The sequence below is a fragment of the Protopterus annectens genome, chromosome 2.part1 (assembly GCF_019279795.1).
Source record: "Protopterus annectens isolate FY-2018-M chromosome 2.part1, PAN1.0, whole genome shotgun sequence".
NCBI lineage: Eukaryota > Metazoa > Chordata > Ceratodontiformes > Protopteridae > Protopterus > Protopterus annectens.
Window position 1 is genome coordinate 355,842,110 of NC_056729.1, and position 19,259 is coordinate 355,861,368.

A 19,259-nucleotide genomic window follows, 5' to 3' on the forward strand; every position below is an offset into this window, starting at 1 on the left:
TCTTAACTGAGTTTTTGTTATTTTATTTGGACAAGAAATTAAACATTGCTACTCAGAATAGTAATAAACATTTAAAAGGCTCTTGGGATTTTTGTAAAGCAGTTATGATAGTTTGAAAATTTGAACAGAATGGATGACATTTTTGTTTCTGTTGACAGTGATTCCCTATATTTGGTTATTCCACAGATGGTAGGTGTTGATATGCTTCGAAGATACCTAGAACATATTACTACATTTAAGAATTTAGAGATGGGGTTTTTACATACTATTTGAGTTCATCTTAAATAACTTTTTTTTTAACTTTTTTACCAACATGTGAATGGGATAGTGATGGGAGCATGTGGTGTTCTCACTTTTGCAAATCTTGTTCTCAATGAGTAGGAAAGTTCCTTTTTGTTTAATAGTTCATGTTTTCAGTATTTCTCATTTTATGGTAATTTTATTGATTTTTTTTTATATTTGGAACTGAGAGGAGGCATTATTGAAGGGGATTTATACAGAGTTTAAATAAAAGTACTGTTTTTTTCTTAATTTATAGTTAAATACCACCAAAAGATGATGTGTAGTTTACATATTGTATTTTTTGTTGACAATGGTAGTTTTAGTTCACAGATTTACAGGAAATTAACTTTTGTCAGCAGTTCTTGCACTTTGATAGTAATCATCCATATTTTGTCAAATGCAATATGGTCAAAAAACAAACAGTTAGGCTTTCTAGTCTGACCACTAATGACAAACTATTTAGTTCTAAATTGGATGAATTAACTGATATGTTTCTTGAAAGAGGTTATCAAAAGTCCTTGCTAGAAGAATTTAAGGTAGAAAATTTTAAAGACAGAAGAGATAAATATAAGCCCAGCTTGGTTAAGATGAATGAAATATTGATCCAAGTGATTTATAGGGTCAGACAGGCTGATTCAGAATGGTAATCTTTTACAGAGAAGTAAGGTACACTATGAGTACAGCTTGAGGTAACTTTTCGGAATTCGAAAACAACTCTACCATAGTGATTTTGCTATCTATTCATTCAGAAAAAGTTACTCAGAGTGTACACACAGTGTACACCTGGTGGTAGCCTTTATGAATCCCCCCAAATATTATTTTCTGGTAGCTTATAGCCTACACGGAAAACGCATTAAGAAAGTGCTGAAGGACAGTTGAAAAAATTCTGTATGGACAACATGATTTGATGCAAGTTATTAGTGATAGTCCTACTTTTGCTCACAAGAAGGGTTCATATCTTAAGAATTTGGTTGAACATAGTACAAGAGGGTAGTGAGACCAGCTATGTTATATGGGTTGGAGACAGTGGCATTGACAGAAAGGCAGGAGTCAGAGCTTGACGTGGCACAGTTGAAGATGTTAAGATTTGCACTGGGTGTGACGAGGATGGACAGGATTAGGAATAAGTATATTAGAGGCTCAGCCCAGGTTGGAAGGTTTGGAGACAAAGCCAGAGAGGCAAGATTATGTTGGTTTGGACATGTGCTGAGGAGGGATGCAGAGTATATTAGGAAAAAGATGCTAAGGATGAAGCTGCCAGGTAACAGGAAAAGAGGGAGGCCTAAGATAAGGTTTATGGATGTGGTGAGAGAGGACATGCAGGTGGTTGGTGTGACAGAGCAAGATGCAGAGGACAGGAAGAAATGGAAACAGTTGATCTGCTGTGGCGACCCCTAACAGGAGCAGCCGAAAGAAGAAGAAGATAGTGAGATCAAGGTAAATAAGTCTAACAAATTTCATGGAACCTTTACTTGCGGATTATGTAAATAAAGTAGGTTCATTATAGGGACATCCACAATTAGCATTCCAAGTAGGAAGCTTTTTCATGAAGCAGGTGACAGGTATACTTGCAAAATGAAAAACTTGCTTTATATTGCTTTTTATACTGGGAGGAGAAATAGATCATTGGAGAAAAGAATTTATGGACACGTGTATACAATCAAACATTGTAATGAAAATAATGCTTTATATTCCCATTCTAAAACTTGTGTTATGTTTAAAACATTTCTTTTCTATGTGACGGAATAAGGCAGTGACTCAGGAAGAAGTGGTGATATGGAGATCCTTGTTGGAAAAAGATTTAATGTAGCAAACTAAATTAAATTCTAGCCTGACACCAAAAATTAATGAAATGATTAATAATACAACTGTCCTGAATCTCAAGACTGTGAATCAGTTATAGTATATGATATTGTTATTAGTTTTTAGAGATTTTATTTCATTGGGTGGATTTTAAGATGTAATTTTAGTCATTTTTATTAAGGCTATTTATATGTTTTTTTACTAGCTGTAGTTATTATGATGAAGCCCAATTAAATAGACAGAAACTCTCAATATTGCCTACTATGTGGCTATGTGTTTTTTTTTTATTTGCACCGTTTCTTTGACCAATGAGATTTTGATAATTTTGTTTCATTTTACATGACTTCATTGTCACAGGTTTTGATGCCACAGCATACATCCAGTGACTAAGCTAACATACATACTTTGTCATATTATTTTAGACTACATAGTCTTTAAAACATATTATTCTCATCCACTGTTAAAAATATGAAAGTTGCAGATAAATGAAAAGTACCTTGTCTTGTACCTCTCCCCCACAAAAAAAAAAAAAAAAAAAACCTCAAGTCTATATACCTGACTTTGACAGACATAAGACAAACTATTAACATCTACTGTTAAATTCTCTTGAAAGAATACTGTCAGATAAAATCATACCTCTCAACCTGCAGACATTGAAAATAGGTACAAAGGCTCTTGAAAAGTAGGTACATCTAGTCAAAAATCTGGATGCCTAATTAGCGTAAAATCTGAATACCAAATGGCACACAACTCTTCTTACTTTCAGTAGGAATGAGGGATGCTACTCAGAAACACATATTTTAAAAAAACAGGAGTGACAAAATGATAGAAAAATAAAAGCACATAATCAAAAAAAACTGTAAAACCTGTAGACTTTAATAAACTATATTGCAAAACTCTACTGCACAAGTTCATTTATTTTGCTTCTGAAAAAGGAAGAAATAAGATGCATCATTTTTCTTTAAATTACTGGTGTCACTAGTATGTTGGTCATGTAGTATGACTTTCTGTGTACTAGACAGCTTCAAAAATGATGAGCAATGAGGGAGGATTCAGAAAATTGTGTAAAAGGGTAAATCAAGTGTGAAAATAGGGACATACCCCCCAAAATAGGCATGTCATGTGCAGGGATAAATCAGGCTAGAAAATGGGTACTTTCCTCCAAAAGTGAGACAGCTGAGAGGTCTGGAAGAGATACTACTTAACTGCTGTAAGTCCTCACATTTATTTACAGGTGTTCAACCATTTAAAAACAGTAACATTTGATTATCTAAAGGGCTTTACTGTCGATGCTGTTTCCATACTCATGTTTATACTTACCTGTAGTTCCTTCTGGGTCATGGTTTTTGAGTATCATTGAAACCTTGTGAAAACAAACGGCCATTTTGATTTATTTTACATTTTTTTTACATGAACAAACTATGAAGTTATCTGTTTCTTGACTGTTTGTTTAACTCACTTTTGAATTACATCCACTGATAATATTGTTTCTTCTAATATATATATATATATATATATATATATATATATATATATATATATATATATATATATAGTTATACCAGACAGGAACCACACAGTAAGAGCTCTACATTTATACTGTCACTCGATGTTAACTCACATTTTGTAACGTAGTAGCTTATAACTGTGTGTCATGTTGTCTGATACATGTCTCAGCTACATAATACAGAAAACCTGTATAGTTCTTAGTAAAGTCTGCCTCATGTCTTAAAAAAAGAACCTGTCACTTTTGTAACACGCAAGCCTAATATTAGTGAGCATACATATGAATAACTGGTCCATGGTTGTTAGAAAAGTACAGATGTTTTTGTACTGTTTCAGCTCTCCTAAAGAAGTGGATTAACTCTCTCGAGATTGCCTGACATGCAAAAGGACTGCATATTTTCAGGGCTACAATATCTGCATCCAGTTTCCCCTTTGAAAATGACAAATGGTTTCATATACCAGACAGGTGAAACTTACATTTACATTTTGGGGAATGAAGTCCTCTGTTCCAGTACACATGCATTCTATAGTACTGATCCATACAAAAACAGGGGCCACTTATTTCCTGTCTGTGGAATGTCTGTCTATGAGTATCAGTGCTGGTTATGTTTAACCAGACATAGATTAATGGAAGAGCAGCAAACCTATTTCTGTAGAAGAGGGAGGGACATTATGGGAATATACTTATGTAAGAAACTAGTTTTTGTTATTAATTACAAAGCATTGTTGCTTTGCTGGGCATATCAGGGTGCTAACTGAACTTCAGGATGTCACTGCAGGACTCTAAATATGAAGATCCACAAATGATGACATTAAACAATTTGGTGATTACTGAACAGTGACAAAAATAATACAAAATAATGGCATTAACTAATTTCATTTAGACATTGAGCAATTAGTGCAGTACATGGAAACAGTTCTAAGCCCAGATGGCTGGACATCCTTGGCTGTAGTCCACAACAGTATACTTCTAACAGCTGTATCTATTACCTCTTAGATTTATGTCTAGGAATAATAGTAATGAGAAAAAAAAAGAAACATATACATTCATTCCTAGCAATGCATACATACGTTATTTAACATGCATAGTTTTTTTCCCCTAAATATTTTAGTTGCCTTCATAATACCACTGTTCAATACACCCCAGGTGTACCTAAGTTCATAGGTAGGTACTAGGCTATCTGCCCAAAGGCATATATAAGCCTAGCCAAAATGTGTTGGCTTTCGCCGCCGCCTTAGATTAGTTCCCTGTGCCTCTGTCCAGCAGAGCCACTGAAGTGATCATGTGCAAGTTCACAAGTTCATTCAGACAGTGGTTTATTGTGATTATATATTACATGTACAGACTTCTACAACTTGAAACTTGTGGTACTCAAAATGAATGGCAGGAAAGATAAATAAAAATTAAACTGCAACAGAGATATTTTTCATAGTATGCATATACTTAGTAGTATTAGGATTACCTGTTTTATAAACACTAGGAATCACAGAGTCTCATAAGAGGAATATTTTGAATCAGAACTCCTACTTCCACATATGTAGGCCAGCAGATGTGAATATACTTATGTAAGAAACTAGTTTTTGTTAATTACAAATCATTGTTGCTTTGCTGGGTATGTCAGGGTGCTAACTGAACTTCAGGATGTCACTGCAGGACTCTAAATATGAAGATCCACAAATATAGCACTGGGAGCAGACAGCATCCTTACAAGTTCTTATCCATAATTTGAATACCTTTGCAATAGAAAAGTGTTTCAGTAGCTATGGAATAGCTGCAAATGTTGAATAGGTTTTGAAATGCTGTTTTAGATAAAGCATTTGAACAAATCTTATTTAGCTTTATCTGCATAAATGCTAAAATTATAGTAAACCATTTCTTCCCTTTGTGGTTAATTGCTTGCATGTTAAGTCGCTCTGAAAAAAGCACTGTTGAACATAGTCCTTTTACACCAGCAGAATAGATGCATCTCTGTAGAGTGGGGCCAGGCACTTTTTGCATTATTCCATACTGTAGTCAGAGTCACTTGGGAACTACATTACTAATACATCAGATCTTCAGCTGTGACAGTCACTTCTTCTGTTTTTGGCTTAAATTCAGGAAAATCAATGCTAGTTATGGCTACCACTAACAAGTTCAAGGCATGAGCCGCTGCACTAGCCACGCACAACCAAAAGGAGCTCCGGTACTGTTCTTCCAAGATGAGGTACTGAAAGGCACTTTCACTGAAATTGGCAATTCTCTCCGTTAGATGATGTTTTTTCACAGCTGCTATAAAACTCACAACTGCAAGTACTACAAATAAGCCTGAAAAAGTAAAAAAATAAAAGTAAATAACAATGCATCACTTCAGTAAGTAGAACATGTAATCTTTGCATATAGGCATATTATCCTTTTTCAAGTGAGCATGCACTTAGCTGACACTTCCTACACCAGTATATTAACATACTGGAAATATTTTACCTCCCACTGAAGTGTCTTGTATTCCATTTGGGCAGTAATTTTTATTGTAGTCTTGCAAGGAGTTCAGTAGCTGCCAAAAAAATGTATGCAGTTACTGATGAACACTTCTAAATGTCTTCCATGTTTTACCACCACTAAGTGGTGAAAGGAATATTACATTTTATCTAAAGATAACAGTTCCACTGCTAAAACAGTATAAATAAAATATAAAAACCACACACCATTATTCTTTTTTCATCACTATGCACCACTGCAGTGGCATAAATTACTGCCACCATAGAATTGGCTGCTGCCACACCATCAGCAGAATAAACTACAGCTAATCAAGGTACTGCATACATACTACCATGTTTTTTATCTACACGTAAGCAGTACAGCCTAGATTTATTTTAGCTGACTAACATTAGTGCATAGGGAAGAAAGCATCAAGAAGGGTAAAATATATAGTGGGATTATTTAAAAAATTATCCCCAGGATTTAATAAATTCCATGTAGGCACTGTGTAGAGACTACACGGAATGTACCCATGTACACTGTCATGGTTCCTCCTCAGCAGTGTGCCGTGCATATTAATGATGGCATGCTGCATAGGAACAGGGATACTGAATTAGTGTAGAGAGATGTGTAGCGGCTACCTGTGGTTGTGGTCAGATGTTATGTACAGGGTGCGGCTTCCTGTAATGCATTCCACCACTGTTGAAATGCTGTGAATTGTGTTAAGTGTTATATGGTTTTATTTGTTTTTTTTTTGTTATTGTTCTGCACATTTGCTCAGCATTGAGTGGAGCACAGCAATGCCAAGCCGTGCTTACATAACCAGCTGACGCCTGCTGTACGTGTAAAAATAGAAATTGAATGTAATCAATTATCATAATTAATTATTTTATTTTTCCATTTTAATTTTTTTAATTGCCGTTTACGTGGTGCAGAGCGCTGCAGAGCTGAGCACTGCTTATACATACATAGCCGACACCTCCCAGACAACTAAAAATAGAATCCGGATGTAATTAATTATTTATTTATAGGTCTGTTTTTGCATGTTTGTACACCGCGGTGTTCAGCAATGCTAACAGGTAGCCTAGTAGTATATGTGAAGATATACTAGTTTTCATAATGTCCAAGTGGCTAAATGAGAAGAGTTATGGCCTTATGTGTAGTAGGTCCTGGGTTCGAGTCCATAGCAGGCAGACCATGTTTGTAATTTAATGTTCAATTTTTGTTTAATTTAATAAAATTGTGAAATATGGCATTGCTGCACTCTGCAAAGCTTTGCTCAACCATGCTAAGCACTGCATAAACATGCTAACGGCTACCAATGTTTGTGTGGTGCTAAGCTGCGCTAAAACTACAGTTGTGTGAGTTTTCACACTGCTCAGCTCTGCTTAGCTACACTTTTTTGAATGTTGCTTAGTGATGTGTAAGGGCAGAAAACAGCCTATATTAAGCGCAATAGGTGGGATTTCTGCACCATTCATTGGAGTTTAATCGACTGTTGATATGGCAGGCAGTGCTGGTGAAGGTGCACTCTTTTGGGTGCAGAAGTGGAGTATTCAGGAGTCCAGTGTCATGGTTGGGCTCCTGGTAAAGCATTGTTAATTCATAAATAAATCTGTGGTAGTGTTTGTGTTGAGTTCATAAATAAATCTGTTTATTTGCAGTATGGCTACATTCCTTGCATATCTGTGCTAATTTGCTGCAGTCAATTATTACATTATTTGCAGATGTCCCCTGCAGTCACAGCTACTGGGTTCTATCCCCATGCCTCCCAACTGCCAAGACGGCTGTCTAATTTATGTACTTTACACAAACATGCCTCTCAAATGTCATGATTTCTTGTAATGTAATTAAAACTGCCTAATCCATCTGTCACAGTATTGCCAGAGAAAGACTACCTGGAATGCAATGTATTACCAAATCCGCTTACAGAACATCTTGGTAGTTTTGTAAGTCCATATTATGTGAAACTGTTCTCTGTAGTTGTGTACCTGCATTTGTCATTGTTTGGCCCATACTGACCCATGCTAACAGCATGAGAGGTGATGTGCTGCAACAGCTATAGGAGAATTGTAGTCACTGTACCAAAACTGACATGACATACCTGTTGAGTATTTATTATCAGTGTTTTCAGGGTTATAATCTGCAGTACCATTAATGGAATGTTTTTCTCTCTCTCTCCCCACCCCTTATTTTCTTTTATTTATTATTATGATTTAATATTAACATATGTTGTTAAACTATGTTTTTGCAAAATGTGATATAATATTCTTATGTGTTATTATGATTCACTATTAACATACTTTGTTAAACTAACTATTTTGTTGCTCTTATGGCTTACTTCTTACTTCCATGCTGTTACTATACTGACTGTTATGTTATTTACTGTTGTGTTACGCATACTATACATTAATATGTATTTGTATGAATTAAAATGATGTTCAATTCTGTTAATACTAGCAATGGTTTGGTTATTACCAACATTAACCTCTTGCTATACCTCTATCACCACAGCACATCAAGGTAGGCCAGTTCCAGCTGATCCCCTTACCTTGCCTCAACTGGCCATGGCACTGAGTCCCAGCACATCTGGGACCAAGACAGGTAGTGCCCCCCTGCTGCCCCTGTACTACCTGTAGTGTCTGGTAGTACTGCCCCATGGGACAGGGTCTGCCCCCCCCTCTGGGAGCTGTGGTGGAGGGATATTGTCACCTTGTATGAGCTGGCGGTCTCGGTGTGCAGGATAGTTTACCATGCATTTGACTGCTGCCTGCACCAGATTGAGGGCATGCTGGCCAACCTGGAGGGGCAGCCTTGCTCCCGGTACCCAGTCTCCAGCACTTCCACCCTTAGGGCAGTGAAGAAGCAGTGCTGACAGTCCCATGGGTGGGGATGTGAGTCATGGTGCTGCCATCTGGAGGCAAATGAGACTTGGATTCCACAATACCCTCCCTCTCCAAGGTGTTCACCCCCCTCATGCCACACACTGCCCCTGTCTGCTGTCTTGTCTGTCTTTTCTATCTGCAAATGCATCTTCACCTACCCAACTTACCTCCCCCACATGTACATATCTCCCTTTCCAAACATTCTACTCGCACCTTAAAAAAAAAATCGGCACCTATCCCAAAACAAAAATTGTCCCATACATAGCTCTCCATTTCACCCACGTATCCACTGGACACAAGTAATTTGGTCCAATTGGCTTGACGATGCAGTTATGTTGTCGTCACCTCTCTATCTGTGGGTGAGAGTTCAAATCCATGTACATATTCTGTCAAAGTGCACAGTTGCTGCTGTACAAGAAATGGTTAGCTATAATTCTTTCTTACACCCTTCCTGCACATCCCTACCTGCCTTCCACTAAGTTTTACACCCTGCTTGCACCCCATTTCACCACTTTCCTATCTCACCATCATTCTTTTCTTTATATTTTTAGCACTATGCAATGTTTTGTGCAGCTTCGCTAAGCTCAGCTAAGTAGAGCTATATTGATTATATGTGTCCTTAAAATTCTATTACACATTTACAAATATAAATATATAACACCTGTCCCATGTTTCAAATCTGAGATCATCGCACCTGCAGACCAGTGCATTAACCTGCCACACCATGCAACTCTTACTTAAAATAGGTGCTTTAAAAACATAGTAATTGCCAGTTACAGTCTTTAAGCACATTTCAGCATAGCTCCATGACACACCACGCTGCATAAACTTGAATAAAACTTAATGGAAAACATGAGAGTATTCCTGGGACTCTACTGCAATAGTGCACCACTACAAAGTCAAAGACATAATAATGGATGTAAGTGAGGCCTCTGATAGCAGGTACATGTGCTCCTTTATCAGCAACATGTAGAAAGACACCTGCTAAGGTATTAATGGCAAAATACATGTGCAACTGGGACCCTGGTGCAGAAATACATCCATATAAAGCCTTGCACATACTGATGAATGTAGAACATGATTGTCAAACCTTGTAGGTGTGCACATATGTCTTGCAAATACACCTGCTGCAGCAGTGACTCAGTAGCTCAGTCTGTTAAATGCCTCATAAACAGTACATTTTTTGCCACACACAGTCCTAGGTTCAAATCCGCTGGTGCGTAGCACTGAATTTTCAGTATTGTGAAGCCAGCAATTAATGACGGAGGCATGCACTCTTTATCCACACAATGCATGTCAAATGAATTGACTGCTTTTAACTGATGAACATCACAGGCCTGCAGGTAGGAACACACTTTGCGTATCCCTATAGCAAATGTATATATGCATAAATTGTTACATCATGCAGTAATATTCATTCACAGAGAATGTCAATTCAGGTACTGCAAATGAGGACCATTAATATCAGAGTGCATCACACAATCCTTTCAGATTCACAGTGCAGATTACCACAGCTGAACAATGAACATGCACATTTGAAGTCCCTGCTTGTAACAAGGACTGCCTTCATACATGCTGCAAATTACTACCAGACTGTAATACATGGCCTGCAGAAAACTAACTGGTGGACATATTCACATATACCTCATCTTGCTCAAGGACACACCAAACATGTTACCTAGTACTCTGTTATTGATACCTTTGCCTAACATACCTTAAACAAATGCCTTCATTGGAGTGTTGAGGGTACTCTTACACTGGGCCTGGCTCTACAACAAGGCTGACACAGCTCACACAGTTACTCCTAAGTCCAAAGTCTTCACACTCTCTGCCTACGTCTATTACCTGCAGCAATAGCTGCAGCCTGTAGCACACCCATCTGTATGTAAAGGTGTCTGTTGCAGACCTCCCCTCTGCAATGATGTAGTCTCCTCACCCCAGTAATGTCCAGAACAACATATCAAAAAGGGGCCCTAATCTACATGAAGGCCTTATATATTCTACAGTGGTTGCATGTCATTGGCTGATAGTGCAAATCATCTGTGTTCACTGCAATTAGCATTTCAGAACCACAGATTGGTTTAGAAATAATCACCTGCTGCTGGGAATTTAAAGGGTAAGCAGCTGGCTATGAGGATCCGTTCTGTATGAGACCTTCCTCACACAGAGCATGCCATTGTGATAACTATACTATCACCACATATCAACAGAGGAGTACTGCACTCCATCAATGTTTTTGTGTACAACAGGTTGCAGATGGGTGAATAGACTTATGGGGAATAGTGATTACAGCATTAAGCCTGTCTTAAACCTGTGATAATGACATGTGAGCGACCTCCAGCTGTCTTACACCAACACAGGACATACAAACCATCAAGGGTACATTGTCTTTTGTCATTGTGGCACACTTGTCTCAGACTTTCCCTTTTTAGTGGTTGTAATAGCACACTGCTATTCATGTGGCATAGTTTGCATGACATATTATCAAGGGGTTACCCATAGGGGGCACACCACAGTAGACCTGAGTGTTGGGTGTATGATAATACAGCACTAGCTGTCATGGCAGACATGGGAGTACCTGACTATTGCTACTATCTCAGTTGTAGCCACATCCTGTGCTTGTTTGCACACTGTGGAGTATGAGATGTGTGAGCAAGCAGTGGTTAGTGCCAGCCATTTTGGCCTTGCTGTATGTCTTCATAGTACATCCACATATGTGATCCTGTAATGTGTTTCCCTTTTGTTGTCTTACAGGAATTATGTACCATAGTGCCATGCATCCTTCTCAGATGCAGAGAATGAAATTATACTGCAAGCACTAAGACAGCATCATCACATCCTACTATCCAGGGGGAGACAAAGCAGTGAACAGTGGGCTGCATTGTGAGCAGATCTTGTCCATGATGTGAATGGCACTGGCCAGCAGGACAGGACATATGTGCAAGTTCAACACCGGGCAACCAACATAAGAAATGCTGCACAACAAAGACAACACATGTAACCAAGGATCATGCTGTCACCATTGGAGGGCCTGTAGCAGAATAACCACTCTCAGCCACTAAGGAATTTCTGGTGTATCTAGGCACAAACAACAGCTCCCAGGCATCCATCACACCATACATCATGGAGGTGGGTGCACAGTTTTCACAGCTGAGGAGCATGCAGGTAAGCTTACTGTGATCAGCATTGTAATACTGTAGCAGTCAGTGTGTCAGGCTGTAGATACTTTTATGTGGGTGTCAGGTCTTTGTTCTTTGGGTGGGTTTAACCTCAGTTATACACTCATACTCAGATTGTGACCAATACAACAAGTAACACAGTAGTTACTGTAATTGTGAGATATATGGATGTATTACCTTGTTGTTCTGCAACATGCGGTGGTACTGACATTACCCCACCATCAACTTTTCACTGATCGGTCAGGTATTGCCCAAGGCCGTGGTCCTGCTCCTGGTAAGCATGACACTTTTTTTTAAAGGAACAATTATATTCTAGTATGGTTAAGGGCCAGAATAATGCCCTATGTAAACACAACTATGTGTATAAACAGCATAGGATGTTTTTAAAATCCAGTCTGGAACAGATACCTAAGGTTTCTCGAAGGGTTAGTCACAGGAGTGTAGTTCAAAAAACAGATACACTTTTGCAGTTACAGTTAAGAACAGATAAGGCACCTGGTTTGCATAAGGCAATGAATCTAAAATGTCTTTTAAAATACGACAGTTTGAAGGTAAATACATTAGGCAGTGAAATGTGTATTTCCATATATTTGTTAAGAGAGTTGTACTGAGTTTTTATGTGTTGTTTTTAAGTATAGTGTCATACTGATTATTTAAATAGTAACTATTACTGGTCATGTTTTACTTGATTTACTTCAAGTGATTGTTATAAAGGTCCTGAATTGAATTTGTATTTTGTTCTGAAGAAGTGTTTTGTGATCGAAAGTGGAGAAGAAAGTTGTTTGACCACTAATCCAGTTGTGGGTCTTCATTGCCTTGAGTCTTGGAGGCTTTTTATACATACTAGTGCAAGTATTAATGTACTACTTTTTTCTTTCTTATTGCAGATGACTGTGGGGGTTGGTGTCTGTCCCCTACACAACCTAATGTCAGTGTCTCTTTGGACTCTGATGATGATGGTGACCACAGTGAGGCACAGGTCGGGGTGTTGAGGGCTGAATCTGTCCCAGAGGTAGACATCCCTCTTCTGCCCCACATTGTCACCGTACACAGTCTATATTCCCACACATACCCTGTCTCCAGAGGCCACAGATATTGGACAGTCAGAGGGTGGGGACATTGAACAGGAAAGTGTGGCAACTATGGCTCCGGTGAGTGTAGACACTGGCCATAGCCAGAGACCTGGCGAGGTCCCACACAGGCAGATTGACAGGGGTGCATGCAGGAGGCCTGCTGTCCATCCACCACCTGTTGCAGGTGTCACATCACAGGTCACTTGGCACATGTTTCGGGCCATGATGGAGGCACAAGCACATTCTGAATGGAACACCAGACATATTCTTAGGGATATGAATGCAGCACAGTCTGTCATCTGTGACTGCCTCCACTGCATTGTGGACACCCTGGATTGGTTCACTGATGCAGTGGATAGACAGAGGGCTTAGGCAGTATCTGTCTTGGACTGCACATTGTCTGTGATGGAACATTTGGCTGGAGTTAAGCTTTGGACCCATGGGAATAGGTCAGCAACCCCATCTGCAGAGAGTCCATGTGGCTGTGTACACATGCTCAAAAAGTGCATAACCATTGCAGGTGGTTCCTTCTGTAGTGGCAGTACATCTAGCACTACAGAGGAAAGTGTGCTGTCCACACCACGATGTGGGAGGCCATGGGCTCATGGTCCTAGGAGGTCCCGTGAGGGATACAGTCCCAGCAGTCACCAGTCACCATCAGATACTAGCACCGCTTCTGACCTTGGTCATGGAGGTGCCAGTGCAATTCCTGGCAGACCCATTTCCCATGTTTGGGGCCCAGAGATGGTGAACTGTCAACTGTACCATGTACAGTCCAAAGCTATCCAACATACACATGTGTAGGGCTTGCACTCAGCTTGACTGTGTACATGCAGACACACACACCACTGTCAAATGCAGGTCACCTACAGACATACACGGCACCTCTCCATGGTCCATCTTACATGCTTCCCTCCACACATGCTGTCCACAGTTTGGGCCAGTCTAGACCTCCTGCACTCCAACACAATACCCCTTACAAGTGATACCTGTCCCACATTCCTGTCATCCTTGTCATCGATGCAGCAAAATGAAACTATGTGTCTGATGCATAGGATGACTATATTAGTTAACATGTACTTGTGTAATGCAGTGTTGGTTCACCATGCCACTTGTGGTTACCGACGGATACTGTACGCTGGCATTTGTCATGAGTACACCACATACATTTGTGTACCTTATGTTGCAAGATGTATTGGCTTTATAGTATAGTAGATGGAAGACTCACTGTAAGGACATTACCATAGTATGTGACATTAGTACTACATGCTTGTGGGAGAGATTTGTCTAGTAGACTGAAACACAGCCTTAGAACAGAACCCTGCCTAATGGCACATAGAGCACCTCAGTGCACTGCAGCACATGCCATCTGTCTGATTGGCTAGATGACCATCATCTCAACACAGGGCATCTGCCTGTGTCCCTCTTGGACTGGGGCAATATGTGCTGATCCTGTAACTATGGGTATGACAATATTTATGATTATGAGGGCTGTATGGCTATTATTCTAGTTCATTTCAAACATTCTATGGTTCCATAACATGATGTATAATGCTCTAACAGGCTCACACACAAACATGGCTACACTGAGGCTAGCACCACTTCCAATCACTACGTACAGGACACGCCAAGGCGCACACATATTGCAAGTTGGCTGTATGTAAATGTGAACACTTACCTATGTAATGGGACATACTGCAGAACACATTATGTGCTGCATGCAACATACCTCATGTCTGCTAGTACTATCAGTTTAGGACATATGCTTGATGACATAAGCAGTCCTTGTTTTGGTCAGTCCTTTGGGGGGGGTCACATCAACCAGTACAAATAAAACACTGCAAAACTGTCCCTATGTGTAGGTTACCAAGATTATGCCATATTGACATATACACATGCACCAAGTGGGCTGGAGTAAGATTAGAAACCCTATCTATCTAGTCAGACACACTATAGATCACAGTACTTACTGCATGCGCTACGGTTAACGTCTGATACTACACTGTCAGCTGGTAGTCTTAAGGTGGCTGACATTATCAGGCCTTGTAGAAGAGAGCAGTTTGGAAGCCAGCAGCAAGTTACAGGCTCAAAAAGTGCATAACCATTGCAGGTGGATAGCCAATGAGAGCATGTCCGTTGTTTTGCTGGGGAATACACAAACACGCAGACACAGACATGCACCAAGTGGGTTGGAGTGATATTAGAACCCCTACCTATCTAGTTTTACACACTATAGATCACAGTACGTATCGCATGTGCCATGGCTTACGTCTGATACTACACTGTCAGCTTGTAGTCTTAAGGTGGATAGCCCATGAGAACATGTCCGTTGTTTGCTGGAGAATACACACACACACACACACACACATACACACAGAGCAAAGGGGCTGGAGTGAGATTAGAACCCCTACCTATCTAGTCTTGTACACTACAGATCACAGTACTTATTGCTCGTGCCACAGATTAAGTCTGTTCTATATGTGATTGCGTGTACAGTACTTGTGCATTACACAAATTAGGCTTGTGTTGAGCAGCATCTGTGGCCTGCAGAGTGATATTGCTTCATACTGTTATCTGCATCTAGTATCCTAACAGTAAGATAATTGTCTTTATCCTAGCTATGTGTGTACAGTTACCAGTACAGCCATATGTGGCTGCTTGTAGTTACATAGGAGAACCTGTGGGCATGGACAATGTGCCCTGTCCATACGCGTGTTAAAAACATTGTACATTGTACCACCTGCTCACCTGTGTCTGTCTACATGGTGACATCCAGCAGGCACAGGAGTGTGTAGGTAAGTGGATTATATACTGTTGTGCCCTTAGTTTGGATCCTTTGAGCAACAATATGGCTGTATATTAGTGCAGATTTATTCACCATTATTAGGGTTTGTCGGACACTACAGACATCCACATACATATTTCTGTATATAACAGGGATGCATATATAAATATAGCTGTGTGTATGCTATGTATGTGTGTCATGTAGGTATAGGGGGGAGTGTATGTTTCATTTTAATATATATAGCGATGTATATCGGTATATATCTATTTGACACTATATAGCAATAGATATGTTTGGTCTGTTCCTCATACATTTGTGGTCTTCTAGTGTATTATTGAATATTGATGTCACTACATCATGTCTAGGTTTATGGGAACAATATTTAAAATATGTCCTTATGTTTGACCCCAATCTTTCTGGCTTTGTCCAGATTTCTTGCACTAATAGGTTGACAGGTTGACAGTCTGTGAAAACACCAGCATAGTGCTACCTCATATGCAAAAGATGTGAGTAATTCCAGATTAGAACCATCAACACCATCACCCATGCTAGCTTCTCTAGTCCACTGAGCCACACAGGTCACCAGACTGAGAAGAGTCATTCATCACACAGTCAACAGCACAAATATGTACATTGTTATCCTGCGTGAAGAGAGACTTATAGTGTATGAGCGGTCTCTATGTTACAGCCCTGAGATTGCCTGGTCCACTGATATACCATAGCTGATTTTCTGTTAAAGCAGTTATATGGGTACACTGCTATGTTGGGGGTGGGGGAAACAGCACATGATCAGCTTGGGTAGACAGTTGTCCACATATGTGTGGCCACTGTTTAATATTTCCCTTGCCTGATGTCATGAATATTCCAACCATGAGGCCTAGTGAATATTAAGGAACACATCCTATTGGACTGGGTATCTGTAGTCCAGTGTGGATGTTACATCTGTCCAAATAGCCCACTATATTTCCTTGCATAACAGCAGCAGATCCATATATACGATACGATATTATAGTAATCCTTACAATCATTGTGTAGGCTAGAGACTTACCTTGCAAATGCAGCAGTTGACAGACCTGTAGCTCAGGGCTGACTATTTGTGATGCTAGCAGTACACAGCCAATACATGGATAAGTACAGGTTGTGTGGGTTGCCTGGCATTGGCTATTTTAATATATGTATGTGAGAAGGAGTAAGGTGTCAGTCCCTAGGGCCCTAGAATGTCAGTGAATGTGCTTTGTATTGTCTCTTAGCCAATGCCAGGGCATATTGGGCATGCCTATGTCTGCCTACAGGGACATCATCAGGGACTCTTCCTCTGAGTCCTCCTGTGAGTGTGGCTGTGGTGACCTAGACACTGGAGGAGGGCTGTGTATCCCTTCCCTTTGCTGATCCTGCTGCAGCTATTTCCACAGGATCATATTGTGTAACATGGCACATACTATGAACATATGTGCACATGCGGCTGGAGAGTACTGCAGGGCTCCACTAGATATATTAAGCCACCAAAACCATGACTTCAGCAGCCCAAACACATGCTGTGTGATGTTCCTAGTTTGTGTGTGTGCATTATGCATTATGGCATTCTTCCCTGTGTGTGTGTGAATTTCTGATGCATGTCATCATGCATGGTTCCAGTGCGTAGCCAGCATCCCCCAGTAAATGGCTGTGTGAGATGTCCCCCCCTAGAAAACCTCTGGTACAGTTGTGATGCATGCCAGATATGGGAGTCATGATAACAGCCAGGGCTGCCAGCATACACATTCATGATAATGCCATGGACAGTGCACACGACCTGGCAGTTGATGGAGTGGTACTTCTTGTGGTTGACATAGATTCTACCCTCCTGCTGCCTTAATGTGTACATGAGTACAGTCTATGGCACCCAGTACCTCAGAGCAGTGTGCTACTTTGTAGAAGTGTTGCATATTGCTGGCCCTCGCCTCAGGGGTGTGGGGAAAATAAATGTACTCACTGGCATGTGGTAGCATGGCATCCAGGAAATGGTGGAGTACCCTGGATGCTGATGCCTGTGAAACCCCCATCATATCCCCAGTTGGTCTTTGGAAGGTTCCTGTGGCTATTATCCTAAGGGCTACATATACCTTTGTTTTCACTGGAATGGGTTCCCCTCTTTTGGCTCTGGGTCTGAGATGAGGGTGGCAGAGCTCAGTGAATTCTTGTAGTATGTCCCTGTCCACCCTGTAGTGCTCTACAGTCTCCAGCTCATGTAGCTCCTGGAATGTTACCCTGGGCATGAACACTCTTCTCCTTCTCTGCCTAGGCCTATTGTCAGCAGCACTGACTTCAGCATCTAGCACATACAGATGCAGCAGACCTGCAGCATTCTTTCAGTTAAAATTCTCAAGTCTGTACTCCAATGGTGCAGAGTATGGGGGAAAAATCAGATTGTAGGGTCTATGTATACTTTATAGTGCTCTACTGTATGTGCTGCGTGCGTGATTGGCTACCTGTAATACATTGCACCTGCCTATTATATCATTAACATCATTTAATCGCTCTAGTTTAAGTTAAACAAGGGTCAAAGCTAATTAATACATCATTGCCTTTTAGATACTCTCAGCAATGCGGCATGCCATGTAAACACACACCCCTTAGGCAAACAAATCTCAGCAGTTAGTGGACACACCCCCCCAGACTTTACACTCAGCACAGCAGCACGACACGCAAACACACAGAAACACATGCCCCATAGGTAAACAAAGTTTAGAAGTCGGTGCACACACATACACACACACACACACACAGACTTCCATGCTCAGCATGGCGGTGCACCCCACAAACAGGTGCAGCTAAGCTCCAATCAGCTTAGTAGTTATTGGACACACCCTCTCCTGATGTCAGCTACCTCCTTTGTGGATGCCAACATGGTTCTCTGCCTACACGGAGGGGATATGAGGACAAGATTACCTCATTATGCTATTTAGTAACTCCACCTCATTTGCATAGGGATCCGTGCTCACAACCTGGAAACTACATGCTTCCAAGCCCTACCATATTAGCAACAGCACCAATGCACCATTGTAGATACTCCACGCAGGGTCTGCAATACATTTTTGTCTCATAATATTAATTTTGTTATTTCCATGTTTTTTTTATTTTTTTTTATTTTTTAAGACATGTTTGTGCACTGTGGCACACCACGCAAACATAACCAGATTATTAAAAAAAGTTTATTTTAACATATTTTCTGTAACTTTTGAGATACACAGAGTATATTTTCTCTCATATCTGTGTATGGTGTGCCATTTTTGTCCATCTATCTACATTTTA

The 19,259-nt window shown here is 40.2% G+C and overlaps 1 protein-coding gene across 1 annotated transcript in view; it reads right to left on the reverse strand.

Moving 5' to 3' along the window:
• Positions 1-4,891: 4,891 nt before the first annotated feature.
• The window catches only part of CLRN2 (clarin 2), a 67,663-nt gene continuing 53,295 nt past the window's right edge, over positions 4,892-19,259 (reverse strand). Inside the window, exon 3 of the mRNA XM_044062190.1 lies at positions 4,892-5,896. Coding sequence (XP_043918125.1) covers positions 5,631-5,896 — 266 coding nt within the window. The 3' untranslated portion in view covers positions 4,892-5,630. The remainder of the gene's footprint in view (positions 5,897-19,259) is intronic.